This window comes from Lissotriton helveticus, chromosome 6 (genome assembly GCF_964261635.1).
Source record: "Lissotriton helveticus chromosome 6, aLisHel1.1, whole genome shotgun sequence".
Classification (NCBI taxonomy): Eukaryota; Metazoa; Chordata; class Amphibia; order Caudata; family Salamandridae; genus Lissotriton; species Lissotriton helveticus.
Genome location: NC_136067.1, coordinates 1,560,355,533 through 1,560,370,323, shown reverse-complemented (window position 1 = coordinate 1,560,370,323; position 14,791 = coordinate 1,560,355,533). Strand labels below are relative to the sequence as shown.

The 14,791-nt window shown below is 46.7% G+C and overlaps 1 protein-coding gene across 1 annotated transcript; it reads right to left on the bottom strand.

The window, feature by feature from the left end:
- Window positions 1–7,747: 7,747 nt before the first annotated feature.
- Window positions 7,748–14,057, bottom strand: LOC144763612 (uncharacterized). Its single transcript, XM_078649376.1, has 5 exons — window positions 12,735–14,057; window positions 10,061–10,160; window positions 9,858–9,956; window positions 9,576–9,716; window positions 7,748–9,407 (listed from the first exon to the last, which is right to left on the bottom strand). The coding sequence occupies exons 1-5, from the start codon at window positions 12,990–12,992 to the stop codon at window positions 7,750–7,752; spliced, it is 2,256 nt and encodes a 751-aa protein (XP_078505502.1). The 5' UTR covers window positions 12,993–14,057; the 3' UTR covers window positions 7,748–7,749.
- Window positions 14,058–14,791: the final 734 nt, after the last annotated feature.

Genomic DNA, 14,791 nt, shown 5'->3' with positions numbered 1-14,791 from the left:
CTTTGACCTCCTGGGGCGCATACATTCGGACCTCTTCTTCCAAGATAAACTGCTCATCAACGGAATTGATCTTAAGATCAAGCTCAATCGCAACAAGGACTCATTCTGCCTCATCAACGGGGATGCTGAACAGTACAAGCTGAACATACTGTCTGCGAGTCTGTTTGTAAAGAGAGTGAAAGTGTCCCCGAGCGTCAGGTTAGCGCACGCCGAAGCTTTGCAAATATCCAACGCCAAGTACGCTGTGGAAAGAGTAGCTCTGAAGGTATTCAGCATCCCTGCAGGTACCCGCTTAACACAACAGCAGAATTTATTTCTGGGACAGCTACCAAAACTCATCATCATAGGGTTTGTGGACAATACAGCTTTTAGTGGCACCTATGGCTCAAACCCCTTCAATTTTAAACACTACAACATCAACTACGCAGCGTTGGTCCACGAGGGCAATGTGATTCCTGCAAAACCCTACACCCCCAGTTTTGAAGCAAGGCATTACATCAGGGAATATCAAGGACTGGTTTCGATAACAGGAAAGCATCAAAGGGACTGCGGTGTAGCCGTGTCAAGAGAAGGCTATGGCCGTGGATACACGCTGTTCGCATTCGACCTGACACCGGACATGGAAGATGGCGATCACTACAACCTGGTCAAAAATGGGAATCTAAAAGCTGAAATACGATTCGCTGCTCCACTACAGACTAATGTGAACATGGTCGTATTCTCTGTATTCGACAGCATCATTCAGATCAACCACGCAAGGCAGATTTTGTTTGACTATCTTTAAAAACATTGGTGAAATGGATACGGTGCAGATACGTGACTTCTTAAGCAGACATAAATACGCTAGGAAATACTTTTTGGGTGTTTTCCCTAGCGATGGGTTACCAGGCGAAATAGGGGCAGAAAGGCCCTGCACCCTAGTCTTTAACACAGACCCGCATGACCAGGCTGGGACACATTGGGCGGCCATGTTTATAGATGTTGATAAGGTTATAGTGTTTGACAGTACCGCAGAGTTCCCTGAGCACAGACTCTATACAACTCCTATATTCAAGTTTGTGAAAAAAGCTGCAGCTGTGGTGGAGTATAACAAACTAAGGGTGCAGGATTCCATGGCCATCACATGCGGGGAACATTGTATTTATTTTATCAGTAAAATGTCACAGGGTCTTTCGTTTAGAAATTTCTTAAATCTATATCCGGGGGATCTTGTTAACAATGACCGTATAGTTGCGAAATATGTAAAAGAAAACACCTGGGTGTCGGTCAGACCTGTGAAAACAGAATATGTACCTTGTCAAAACTGTAAGGGTTTATAACAGTTGTATGTCTAAAGTTGAACGTTTAAAATAAAAGACATTATATTTTTTTAAAAACATGCATTCAGACTCGTTATTTCAATATACATGCAACATGAAATGATTTTTTGAAAGACGACTGAGACGGTTTGTAAAGTTATAACAAGGTGTTTATTACAAATATTTAGTTGACAAAACTTTACTGCAGAAACCTAGGAATAAAAAATCACACACAATTAATCAAAAATCCAAGCGATGGGTGGCTGGGTCAATGTCTTTTTTTTTTTTCGAGATGTCGTCGGCTGGGTAGGGGTAGACCAAGTAGGAGATAGTCTAGGGCCTTCAGAACCTGTAGGCGATGGCAGTAGGGGACTCTTCAAATTGTCTAGCAGGCGCCGGTGTTCATTATTACCAACAAGCGTGGAGGGTATATTGAGTTCAGCAGCGGCCCTCAGAAACTGCTCCCAGCCTCTCGGTGCATTTTGAGGCGTTAGGATTTTGGGGTGGGTCAGACCTTTGACTAGATCGTACATATGCGACCCTGCAACAGGTTGGCCCTTGTAGAGAAACTCACCGCGTTCATTCCAAGAGGCTAGGTCTTTAGAAGCGGCTAGTTTACTCATCAGCATCTGCGCAGCCCCTCTGTGCCTTTGACCTATATTTTTTAGGAGGTCTCCAGCAAAGGTATCTGAAGCTGTCGCCCCATCGGGAGGCGGTTGTAGGGGCTGAGGGTCGGGGGCCTGAGCAGCTGGTTGTTCAGAGTCTGGGGTATATAGAGTCAACTTGTTCTTCTCAGTATTCCACTGGGTGTAGTAATTTAAGAATTTTTTTAGAGTGCTGTTGTAAAGGTTAGCCTTGTCGTAGGGGTTTAGATCAGTCCTGCTCAAAATGTCCTTAATTTCAGTATCCAGGCGTAGAGTCTCATTTCTACGAATATCCCAGGCATTGTCCGTGGTGGACCCCAGCTGCTCCATTTGCTGCCTAGGAACCAGATACATTTTGGTGGCATGATCCATCACTGACCCGAGAGGAGGCTTGTAATTACAGGTATAGCTATGCCCAGCAAGTTACCTATAAAACCTCCAGACTGTTTCACCAGTTTCTTCTTTGTTATGAGTGAGCCCCTTTTATTACTGAGCTTCTTGATGAGCCCCTTCTTCTTCTTCAGAACCTGTAACTGACGCTTTGATATAGGGACGTTGCCTTTTAGGGTGTTTAGGGCTATTTCTGAAATGGCGGCCACTAAATCGTCAGAAGCGGTGCCCAGGATGGCCTTTCGGTGTTGGGGGCTGGCTGTAACAAGCATTTTCAGGAGAGCTAAATTGCGGCGTAGGTGTGTAGACATGGTCACCACTGAGCGTTATAAGGGCTGGCCTGTAAATGGTTCTAAAAGACTTCACCGCTGCTTTTTATAGGGCCTGGTCTTGGGCTTTGGTGTGTAAACTACAGGTAGCTCTGGGGGAAAAATATCGGCCCTTAGTCTATAGTCTTCTAGAGTTTCGTTTTTTAAGTCTACCAACAGGTACCCGTGGGGTTTTGATGTAGCGTCGTTAAAGGCCTCCATGAAGAAGTGTGTGTTTCCGGGGTACATCTGTTTAGCTATGACAGCTATTTGTTGTTTGTCCCGAGGGTTTTTAAATAAAACAAGGTATGAAGCGTTGAGAGCTATAGACCTACTGTTCTTGCCTTTGTAAAACAAGTTCTGCACAATGTAGCAGATGCTTAGATTGCGATGATGTGAATATTGAGTAAAAGCTCTCTCTAACTCTGGATGATCACCACCTTCACGCATCAGATCATCAACAATTATCATATTTACAAGGGTTGGTGGTAGTAGTTCATCATCGTTGAGGTTATTCGGTATACCCTCTATAAATTTGATATGTGGGAACCGACTGCCCAAGTCTGTATAAAGAGGCTGCCAGCATGAATAAAGCCACACAATGTTGTTAGGGGTTTGTGATAAAGCAGAGTTGGCATTTTCTAAGAGCTTTTTTATAAAGTAGCTTTTACCACAGTTTGAGGGTCCTGCTAGCACGCAGGAGAATGGATGCTGTAACCTGGTGTCCATGCTGTGGCGGCTGTCTCTCTAATGGGCCTAATAACCATAAGGCAGTGTTTTATAGTCGGTGGTCAGGACCCTTTTATCAAAAACAACTCGCAATGTTTTATGTAGAGGCTCGGTTGTGATTTCCCACTTCTTTTTGGATCTGACTATGCAGGGCTGGTTCACGACTATGGTTTTAGCATTCTCAGAATCGTCTGCTGTAACGTATTCGTGCACCAGATTCTTCAAGCTATCAAAATTGATTTTTAGGGTGTTGCTGACATTTAATGTTATCCCTTTGACCTTCATACACACCTTGTTCTTGTTGGTACGGTAGCTGTATGTTTTAGGCCCTGAGGAAGTATATTCTTTTATATACTCGTCCTTATCTAGCTCACTGGTTAGGTTACCCAGATAATCTCCTAGAGGAGGGTCTTCATCCCCCGGTTTGCTCAGAAAAATCACAGAATCTGTATCGTGATACAAGCAGCGATCCTGGAGCTTATCCATAACCCCGTAAAGCTCTAGACGAGCGTGGGCTGTCGTGAAGCAGGCTATGAAAATGTTTATGTTGTTACTCGATGTGGGGTACTCTTGGGCATATTTCCAACACAAAGCCGCGGTATCGTCATCGATAAACTCGCAGCTGGACACCTCGTAGCATGGGGCAAACAGGTACTTGAACAGTTCATCAGGATCTGATATTAAGGTAGTATTTGAAAGGTTTGTGCGCTGTGCAAATTTTCCCCATAAGGAGTTGAGACAGAGTTTGGCTAACTGTCGGCGTGCAGGATTGACCTCTATCAGATGGGATCGTAAACGGATACCCTCGTGAGCGTAGTAGTCATCGATGTATTTCTGTTTTGCATCCTGACTAGTACACCAGTCAGGATACCCTGAGGCCTCCTGCTTGTCTCTGAGAAACAAATTAATGTAGGGGGCAAAGAGTTGTGTTGTAGTGTTCTTAAAGTGCCACACTTCGTGTACTCTACCTAGCCTGTACCCTTTCTCTAAGGCAGCTTGTACCTCGATGCTACACCAGGTCCCTGTGAGCATCCTTTGTTCCTCGGTGTGTGTGCAGCCGTCAACCTCTTTAAGCATCGCACAGGTTCGGCAGAGGGGGAACATTAGCTTGCCATCGACTCTGCATGGTAACACCGGGAAGTAAAGCTGCTTAGGAGGATATATTTCACATTTGATAAGCCCAAAGTATTCGTCTAGGGGCTTAAAATCTCTATAGATGATGGTGGGATGACCCACCGGGTACAACTTCATCTTGTTCACAAAAGGGTACAGACTGGTGAAATCATAGTAGTGTATTTTCTCACCCTCACCAACGGCCTTGTACAGTTGTATGGCATTTGTACGCCCCCCAAATAAGGCATCTCGGGGCTCCAAAGGTGTGGGTAAATCATGAGTCTTAAGAAAAGAGCAGAGGTCTGTGTCGGTTTTTAACATGTCTAACCACTCGTGCTCCCAAAGAACTCTCATAGCAAAGCCACTGTTTTCAACATACTGGGCCTTTGTCAGAGTACGTCTGTATAAGTGTTCAAATTTGGCACCCAGCATTTTGTTATATTCGTGGGGCTTGTAACACTTGGGGCAGCCGTGGTAAAAACAGCCGTTGAATTCAAAGGCTGTCGGCACACCCTTAATTACAGAGTACCCGTCCAGGTAATAGGGGCCCAGGCGGAATTCACCAGCCTGTAATGCATGTTGAATCTGGATGTCTTCCTTCTCAGAGACGTACATGAGCCACTGGATAGAGGGGGTTGAATAACGTTTCTGTTTACCGTTATAGAGGTCTGGCGGTACTAGAGCGATAGTTTCTGGCCTCAAAAACATGTGTTTGTAGATGGACATACACATGGATGCCAGAGTGACGTTTTGAAATGGGTCTATGTATTCGACCGCATGCTGTATTTCAGGGGTTTTGGATGTCGAGGCCTTGACTTTCTTAGTCAATGTCTTAGGTTTCAAGGCCTTGACTTCTTTAGTCATAGACACCACAACATCTCTGAAAAGGTTACAAGCTTGCCGGAGGATCATTACATCAGCCTGACAATAAGCTTTCAACTCTGTTTGAAAGTGAAACTCCTTTTCACGGTTTTCAGAGTACCACTCTAGAAAGCTCACTTTCTCATCAGGCATCATGTATTCAACCCCGTAGCTGTCAGGAGGCGGCATGGGTCCCACATAATTCTGGTTAGCCCAGGTGTTGAAAAAGTGTGGAAAATACCCTTTACAACCTTGGAACCCAAAGGCCTTTGGCAGCTTGCTCAATTTCATGGGTAGGAAATTCAGGGTGTCTATGAAGCGTATTTTTAAAGGACATACCGTCATCAGCATCAGTTTAGACCCCTGGGTTATGAGTTCCACCTGTATCTTTTCACGAATCATGTCTCGTAGAATAAAGAAGGAGTCATAGGCTTTCGAGTTGTGGGCTAGCATGGTATATCCTTGGAATTTGGCCTGAATGAAAGTGCTCAGGAAATCACCAACGCACGTTCGTCCCTCAAACTCCCAACTGTCGTCGGAAGTTAGATGGTGCGCGTAAATGTAGTTAGGCTGGTGTACCCCCGTCTCTTGTGTGCACTCTATATCAAACACTATATAGTCTTCGGTCTTGGTCTGAGATGGACCTTTAACCATATAACACTGATGGTTGGTACCGGCTTTGTAAGATACATGGCAACGGGGACATATCATACCTTTGCACTTGTGATTCACTGCCACATACCGCCCACACTCGCTACAGTCCTTTTTAGGGACGCAGCTGTAAGATTGCTCGTGTATGCTCAAACAGTTTTGCGAGCGACAAAACAACCTACAGATGCCGCACCTCACCTTTAGGGTAGCGTCTTCTATGCAGCCGTCCCTCTGACACATCTTACAACACATTTCACACTGGTGGTATGTTTTATTGTTGTATATATGATCGCAGTGGTCGCACACATATTTGGCCCCCAGAAAACCTTTAAGGTTCAAGATACCGTAAAAATGATTTTCCATGTGGAGGACATATACGGTCTTGTTTCTCACAGGTTCCCCGGTTGTAAAGTACTTCCAGGAACCGCTGTGATAGAGAACTTTCACCGTCACGGCGAAATAGTTCTCAAAAAGACCTATATCACCAAAGCCGACCATTCGGTCAGGAGGTATTTCAAGAACCTCATGGGCTTCAGCAGCTCTAGACATGATGACAGCGTCAGGGGTCTTGCGAGTCATCAACAGACCCACGATGCTGGCCGCCAGACATGTATTGGCAGTGGCGTTGCTAAAGTTGAGCAGCCACCTCTGTTTCTTGCCAATTATTTTACTGTATAGTACGCTCTTTAAGGGTCTGGAAACACCCCCCTCACGCCCCCGTACAATGAGGGCTATGACTCTAAACGTGCCATAGGCGACTAGTTCAGCCTTACTCTGTAAAAGCCTTGAGAGGTTTTCTAAAAATTGCACAGCATCAAAAACATCTCGGGTCTTCCGCCTGGTGAACAACGGTGTGTCAAAACCCTGCCCCTGGAAGCGGAGTTGGAAAAAGTCATTAGGCCCCACAGCGTGTAACAACCTTACTATGAGCTCCTGCACAGCCTGATGTATAGCCAGAACACCGTGAGTGGTTGATGTTATTTGATGTAGGTTAACAAATCTAAACTCCTCATAGTGTTCTACGGCCCTAAACCTCTCTACATTGCGAGTGTAACTCCTAACACTCTCTAAAAACAAGGGCTCTGGGCCCTCATCAGTAGGAGTGTGATTTGTGGAGGTGTTCTCTGATGTGTCACTTTGGGAGGTCAGGTTGGTCCCTGTCTCAGAGGTCCTTGTAAACCTGCGGGTAGCGCATATTCTAGCCTTCTTGAGCTTATTTATTAAAAGCCGGCGTTGCTTTGTACTATTAAGCCACTTTTGTTTTTTTTTACGGGCCCAGGCTTTTCTAGATACCAAGCCCCAGCCTATCTGAACAGGTAGGTCGCTGTCGTTGGATGTCTTGTTCATGGAGGCCCCCGCTACAGTTCCACCCCTGGGTCCTTCTGAATGTTGCGTTGTTTGGAGTTTTGCCATCCCCCCTACCCCCTTTAAATGGCCGACCCTGGGGATGTTAGACCCTGCCCCTATGTATTGTCGGTGGTGAAGTGCTGGCTTATATGCTTCAGGCGTTGATCTTGAAGCTGTGGTACCGTGGTTGAAAGGGTCTAGGGAAACAGGGGTGTCTTGTTTGAAGGGTTCTATGGAAACATTGGGGTCTTGTTTGAAGGTTTGTGGGGTACCAACTGGGCGTTGCTTGAGCAGTTTTAAGAAGCGTGCAGACTTTGTCACTAACCTCTGGACCGTACGGCTATATTTTGAGGGTCTCTTATGAGCACCAGTGGTTGTGGGGGTCTTTAGGGGTTGGTGCTTACATAGTCATGAATGTGTACCTTGTATGTCGGCCACAGCCGCCTGACACATCTGTATGATGTCTTTTTTACAAACCCCAACCCTGGCCACGACCAGATGTTGGGCCTCCCTCTTGTTGATGAGATTGGAATACCCCATATCCATTCTTATGAGTGCACGGTTCGCCTGCCGTTTTAATTTTCGAACCGCCATCTGTATCTCTCTTACGTGTGTCTTCAATACATCTTCTGTGTTTACAGACCCATCTTGTTCCTGCTTAGGGGGGCACACCTTGCGAGGTCTTATAAATGGAGGCACCCCCCCAGTCCCATCTATACTGCAACCCTCAAAGACGGGGTTGGACACGGGTCTGTACACGGGCATGTCCCATGGGATGGACACGGACCTGTACACGCGGCTGGCAGAGGTGCTGGCCTCGGGTTTGGACACGGTACTGTACACAGGATTGGCAGAGGTGCTGGCCACGGGGCTGGACACGGGACTGTACACAGGGTTGGCAGAGGTGCTGGCCATGGGACTGGACACAGGACTGTACACGGGATTGGCAGCTGGGCTGGACACAGGACTGTACACGGGGTTGGCAGAGGGGCTGGACACGGGGGTGTACATGTGAATGGCCGTGGGGCTGGTAGGGTCGTATGCTCCTGGAGGGGTACTCGGGGACAAAGGGTATGAGGATTGTGAGGAGGTGTCGTTGTAATCCTGGGGCCTAGTTGAAATGTCGGTGGTAGGGTGTGGTGCCTGGTTACCTGTGTTCTGTAAACCCTCTGTGCTCAAAGACCCTTGGTACACCGCTTCTGGGGTTCTACCTATGGTGTCTACCAACCCCCTCAACGCCTCAAGAGAGTTGCTAATCGTGGTAGAAGGACCTTCTAGGGGTTGCGCAGTATCACCTGTTGAGACCCTAGGCTGTGCCTGAACACTTACAACCGGTTTTGGGGGCTGTTCAGGGGCGTGCACCTCTACATGTACAGTTATTCTATTTGGCACTGTCTGGGGTTTCAGGACGCTTGGTGGATCCGGCGTTGCCTTAGGGTTGCTGAGGGTCTCTGCTAACTGTAGCTTAGGGACCCCCGGTTTCAGCTTCAGATGTTTCCTTGAGAGGCGCGATGTTTTAGGGGGTTGTGGTGGCGACGCCTCTTCTACACCCACAGGTGCAACTAACACCTCCTTGGGGCTCAAGGTTGTATAGGTCTCATTCAAGGGCTTAGCATCCTTTTTTATAGATAAATCTAGGGGGCTAGCTTGGGGCTCAGGGGTGCTAGGGCTTTTCTTCTCAGGACTTAAGAGCTTTGCCTGACCCTCTTGGAGCACCTCCGGTGTCTTCTTCTTCATGTTTAACTGTTCTGTTTGGGGATCTGTGAATACCTTACAGGCCTTCACACGTTTTAAAGGTTTGGGGAGGTTCTCTGAGTCCCGCTGTTTCTTCTTAAGGGAGGCCTGGTTTGTAGGCAGGCCTCCAGTGTTGACCCCACCCCTGTGCAGAATAGATTGCTGTAGTTGGTTGTTCAGCGTGTTGCTTGGTGTATAGTAGGTAGAGAGTTTTTCCTGGCGTACACGCCTACTCACGCCTTTCGCGCCGCTTCCGTTGTTCTGGACGGATGTTGTTATGTCCGTTAAGGGCGCCACCGACCTCTCTTCAGCAGCATGTTTCTGAGCCGCTTCTAAAATATAAACAGAAAATATATATATATTAGAGAAAGCATAAAAAAAACAACACATACAAGCACCAGCGGACTACGTCCTACACAACCACCTTTTTTGATATAGGCTTTGCTACAAGCAGCTGTAACACCTCTAGTACTTCTCACACCCTTTTGTAAAAAACACACCTGAAAGAGGTCTTTTTGCAGCTCCTTTCTTTGACAGTGGTCCCACTTTAGAAGTTGAAGCTTTCCTCTTCAAGGGGATTTCTTTTGAACCATGCGCCGCCTCTTGGACCTTGACGACGTCCTGGCATAGCGTAGGGACACCTGTAAAAAAAAAATAATACCCAACATTAGACATCTTTTCTGATGATTACCTCTATACATCCTCAGGGTCAGGACTCTGGCCTACCCCACCAACTACCCAGCGTCTTAGACAGTTTAAATAACAGCTGTCTTTTTATTTACCTGTAGGAACTGAAGTGTTTTGCACAGTGTTCAGAGCGTCTTGAGCCTCGATGTACTCCATAAAATCGTCAAAAGCTTGTTGTAGGTCGGGGTCATAAGCTGTAAAAGCATACACACATGAGAGCCCATTAGAAAAAAGAGAACTTCTGAGAGACTGGTGTACAAAACTACGTAGAACTACATAGCTTTAAATATATATATACCTGGCTGCGGGGCTGACAAGTGCCCAGCGTTGCTATTTATTACAGCTGGGGCCAGCGCAGGGGGCACATTGGTGACGGTTGCATTTGCAAGGTCTTGCACCTGTATTAAACATAAAAAAAAAAAAAAAAAAAAGCAGCGGTTTTAGTAAACGCCTTTCTTAAACAAAAGTATCACAACTTCAAACAATTCTTGTATACATTTAAAACCTGATAAGCGGGGTGCACCAACACACATTTTTAAAAAAGCGTTGCAAGTGCTGCGCTAAAACATATGTTAAAAAACAACCTGCGCCATATCCTTTGCTTATGGGGTAAACCACTTTAGGTACACATGGCCCTTCTGACATTTAACCACTACCCTATATACCGGTTACTCTTTTGTAACATGTACATGCCACTTTTCTCTTGTAACACATTGTTTAATAACTCTCACATTTTGAGTGCTTTAAATAGTTGCGCCATTGCCACAATTGCCTACATAACGCTTATTCTTGTGCTTGAGTGTCTGCCTTATATCACAGTATTATAGCTCTAACTGTACTTTGTTTTCTCTTGTAACCTGCACACTTGTCACTTTATTTATTACTCATGTAACTTAACGTTTGCTTTTGTAACCGGCACACATGTCACTCCCCTTATGTTTTGCAACTGTGTCTTATGTAAAGCGCTCTGACACCTTCGGGTAAAGTCTGCGCTAACAAGCAGTATTTTTTCTGTTTGTATCTTTTATGTAACACCTGTAATCCTGAGTCCCTATGTTTTGCAAACAGGTTCTTGTGTAAAGCGCTCTGACAACTTGGGATAAAGTCTGCGCTACATTTTTTTCTACTTGTATCTTTTTTATATAACTCATCCAATTCTTAGTGCTTATGTCTTACAAATGGGTCATATATAAAGCGCTCTGCCAGCCTTCGTGTACAGTTCGCGCTAGCTAATAAAACACAAAAAAAAAAAAAAAAACACCTCGGAGCTGCAGTGCAGGGTCCGCCCCCTCCAGTGATATCACCAACTCATCACTGGTGATATCAGTGGAGGGGCGGACCCTGCCCTGCAGCTCCGTGGTGTGTTTTCCTGTTTGTATCTTTTTATGTAGTGCATGTAATCCTTAGTCCTTATGTTTTTGCAGCAAGTTCTTATGTGAAGCGCTATGCCCCAGGCGTGTCCCGCTATTGTGAAGCGCCCTGACACATTCGGGGTAAAGCCCAGCGCTAGATAATTCTCAATAAAAAACCACACCGGGGCTGCAGGGTTAGGGCCGCCCCTTCAGTGATGTCACCAACTCATCACTGTTGGGGGCGGTCCTTACACAGCAGCCCCGGAGAAGCTCACGCCGCCATGCTGCCTGCTGCTGGATCCACGTGGAGCCCGGGGCTGGTATATACCCTCACAGCCCCCAAGGACACCGGAGCCCTACACCCCTCACCCTCGAGCAGCGCCAGCAGCAAGCGGGCTCGTGGGGGATTATTTTTTAAAAAGAACGGCCGCGGAGGCCCAGAGACACCGCGACCCCCACCCCCAGAGCAGCGCCCGAGGCAAGCGGGCTCTGGGGGCCTTTTATTTACACCAGGAGCGGCCGCGGAGGCCCAGAGACACCGCGACCCCCACCCCCAGAGCAGCGCCCGAGGCAAGCGGGCTCTGGGGGCCTTTTATTTACACCAGGAGCGGCCGCGGAGGCCCAGAGACACCGCGACCCCCACCCCCAGAGCAGCGCCCGAGGCAAGCGGGCTCTGGGGGCCTTTTATTTACACCATGAGCGGCCGCGGAGGCCCAGAGACACCGCGACCCCCACCCCCAGAGCAGCGCCCGAGGCAAGCGGGCTCTGGGGGCCTTTTATTTACACCAGGAACGGCCGCGGAGGCCCAGAGACACCGCGACCCCCACCCCCAGAGCAGCGCCCGAGGCAAGCGGGCTCTGGGGGCCTTTTATTTACACAAGGAACGGCCGCGGAGGCCCAGAGACACCGCGACCCCCACCCCCCAGAGCAGCGCCCGAGGCACGCGGGCTCTGGGGGCATATTTTTAAAAATAACGCTGCACTAGGGACCCAGAGACCCCCAGGACACCCCAAGGGACTATGGCGCCCCACCAGGAGCCCCCCTGGACAACTGGCCCCAGGGTTTATTTATTTTTTTAAATACAAGGCCCTCAGGACCCCCCAAGGAGCAGCAAGGACCCCGGAGCCCTCCATGGACCCCTCCAACTCTCTACAGCGGTTTGGTGAGTGCAACCAGGCATTATTAATTTTTTAATTATATGCCCTGTATATTATTTAAAGCCCCTATGGTACCGTTACAGTGTGGTTAAATGTTTCTATGAGCTGTAAAATACCCTGTTCCACTCTGCATGTACCCTCCTAAGGCCTACAACATTATGCCCCTTAAATACATAGCCTGCAAACTCTACCCTACGTCACCACCCCATTAACACTAAATACCTACACACATAGCTTTTTAAACTCAACAAAACCTTTATTCATTTTAAATACCTTTACATTACAATTCAGGTCTTTTTAAACTCCATCCTTCAACAAAACCTTTATTCACATTAAACACAGCACATCGCCTTAAAGATTAACAGTTTACAATCCACACTACATAGTACTATTTTTTAAAAGTGCAACTTTTTTCCAAACTACATGTACACCCTAATACACCATTGCGCCATCCATTATTTACCTTCTCTACATGTTGACAGGCGGTGTCAATCTGGGAAAAGTTGCTCCGGTCCATTCTTGCCTTAAGTTCCTTGGGTTGGCTCCAAAACAATCCAGGCCAGTCACTCCCCAAAGGTTTTGAAGGGCTTGATGGTGTAGAAATCCACAAAGGTTTTCTGACTGGGTTGTAGATGCAGGAGTCCTCCAGGTACAGCAGAACAATCCACGCCAGTCGCTCCTCAAAGGGGGTTTTTTGAATGGGTGTTTGGCAGTGTTCCATGAGGGGCCTTTTTATACCTGTCCTAGCATGCTAATTAGAAGCCCCCCACACCCCTTTATGACTTGAGGGGTGTTTAGAACAATGTCATGGTGGCCTTTGGATGGGAACCTTTTTTTCTATCCTTGTACAGTATAAACAGTACAACATTGTTTACTTTGACACCTGTTACTCAAACTCAAGGCCTATCCTGGGAAGAGTGGGGTTAGACAATGGGGGCCGGTGTAAAACTCTTCACCCCTACGTGACCCCTTCTCCTGGGAATTAGGGAGCCCGGGAACAGAATCTACCTTGGGACTCATATGTCAAATTTCCTGCCAGCCACGTCAAATTGGAACTAAACTGTCAAAATTGAGACCAGGAGTTTAAGACGTGAGGACCCTTTACAGCTTTGACACCTACATGACACATTCTTCTTCACAGGCCCTGGGCTGGGGAACTCAGGACTGCCCCAGCAGCTGTTCAAACATCAGCTGGCTGCAAACCCCCAGTTTTAAAAATGCACAGACATTTCCAGCCTACAACCATGCAGTTTTTTTCTATGCACTTTTAAACACATACACAATTACCACATGTTTTTGCTGCCCTAGCTGTTAAATTTAAGGCCATAAGTTTAAGGCCAGGACTGTTTAAGGTCAGATCAAACCCTGGTCTTAAACAGTCCTGGTCTTAAACTGTCAAAATTGCGACCAGGAGTTTAAGACTGTGAGGACCCTTTACAGCTTTGACACCTACATGACACATTCTTCTTCCCAGGCCCTGGGCTGGGGAACTCAGGCCTGCCCCAGCAGCTGTTCAAACAGCAGCAGGCTGCAAACCCCCAGTTTTAAAAGTGCCCAGACATTCCAGCCTGCAACCAGGCAGTTTTTCTATGCACTTTTAAACACATACACAATTACCACATGTTTTTGCTGCCCTAGCTGTTAAATTTAAGGCCAGAAGTTTAAGACCAGACTGTTTAAGGCCAGATCAAACCCTGGTCTTAAACAGTCCTGGTCTTAAACTGTCAAAAATGAGACCAGAAGTTTAAGACCAGACATGTCAAAAGCTGTCAAAATTGCGACCAGCCTTTTGCGACCAGACATGTCAAAATTGCGACCAGGATTTTTTGATGAGTGGTATCCCGGCTTACTACTCTCTGCGTACGCGTATTTGGACAACACATCTATGACTGTTAATATATAACAGGCGCCGTCGTTATGTTTTGCAGTATCTTGAAGGCTGATTATGTCCGCCTGCCACTGATAATCTATACACGCATTAACGATTGTAGGACGCCTCTTAAAGCGTCTTCTGGCTGGTTTATGTAGTGAATACGCCTCCTCTCCTGATAACCATGTCTTCACAGCTTCTCTGCTTACCGACTTCTTGTCAGCCACAGCCCTTCTATATAGAGCGGCGCCGCTTCCAAAGCTGCCAACCCCTCTTGTATCATAATAAAGTTTTCTTAACAGGCCCTCCGACATGTTAGCAGTCATTAGAGTACATGAAATGAAAGACGCTTGTTTTGTGCAAGAACATTTTATTAAAAATAATGAGTATTACCAAATGACAAACAAAAGGGGTTTCATATCTTTTCACAGTATGCGTAGTAAGTACGGTTTAACACATATACTTTTTTTGGGTGTAACATTCTACTACTTTACTTTAAATACACGCTAGCACTTAGCAATGCATCAGGACTTATCTATTATAAAATAGCCTTTGTGGTGCGAGGGCCACTACTTTTCTGCTTTTTAGATACACATTACACATGCGCCTATCTATAAGTCTTTCTATCATTTTTCTGTCACAGCACGCAC

Coding starts and splice junctions, on each gene's coding strand:
- LOC144763612 (XM_078649376.1), bottom strand. CDS start 12,992: ATGGAACACTGCCAAACACCCATTCAAAAAACCCCCTTTGAGGAGCGA. Junction 9,957..10,060: donor CTTGTCAGCCCCGCAGCCAG/GTATATATATAT, acceptor ATGCTTTTACAG/CTTATGACCCCGACCTACAA. Junction 9,717..9,857: donor AAACACTTCAGTTCCTACAG/GTAAATAAAAAG, acceptor TTTTTTTTACAG/GTGTCCCTACGCTATGCCAG.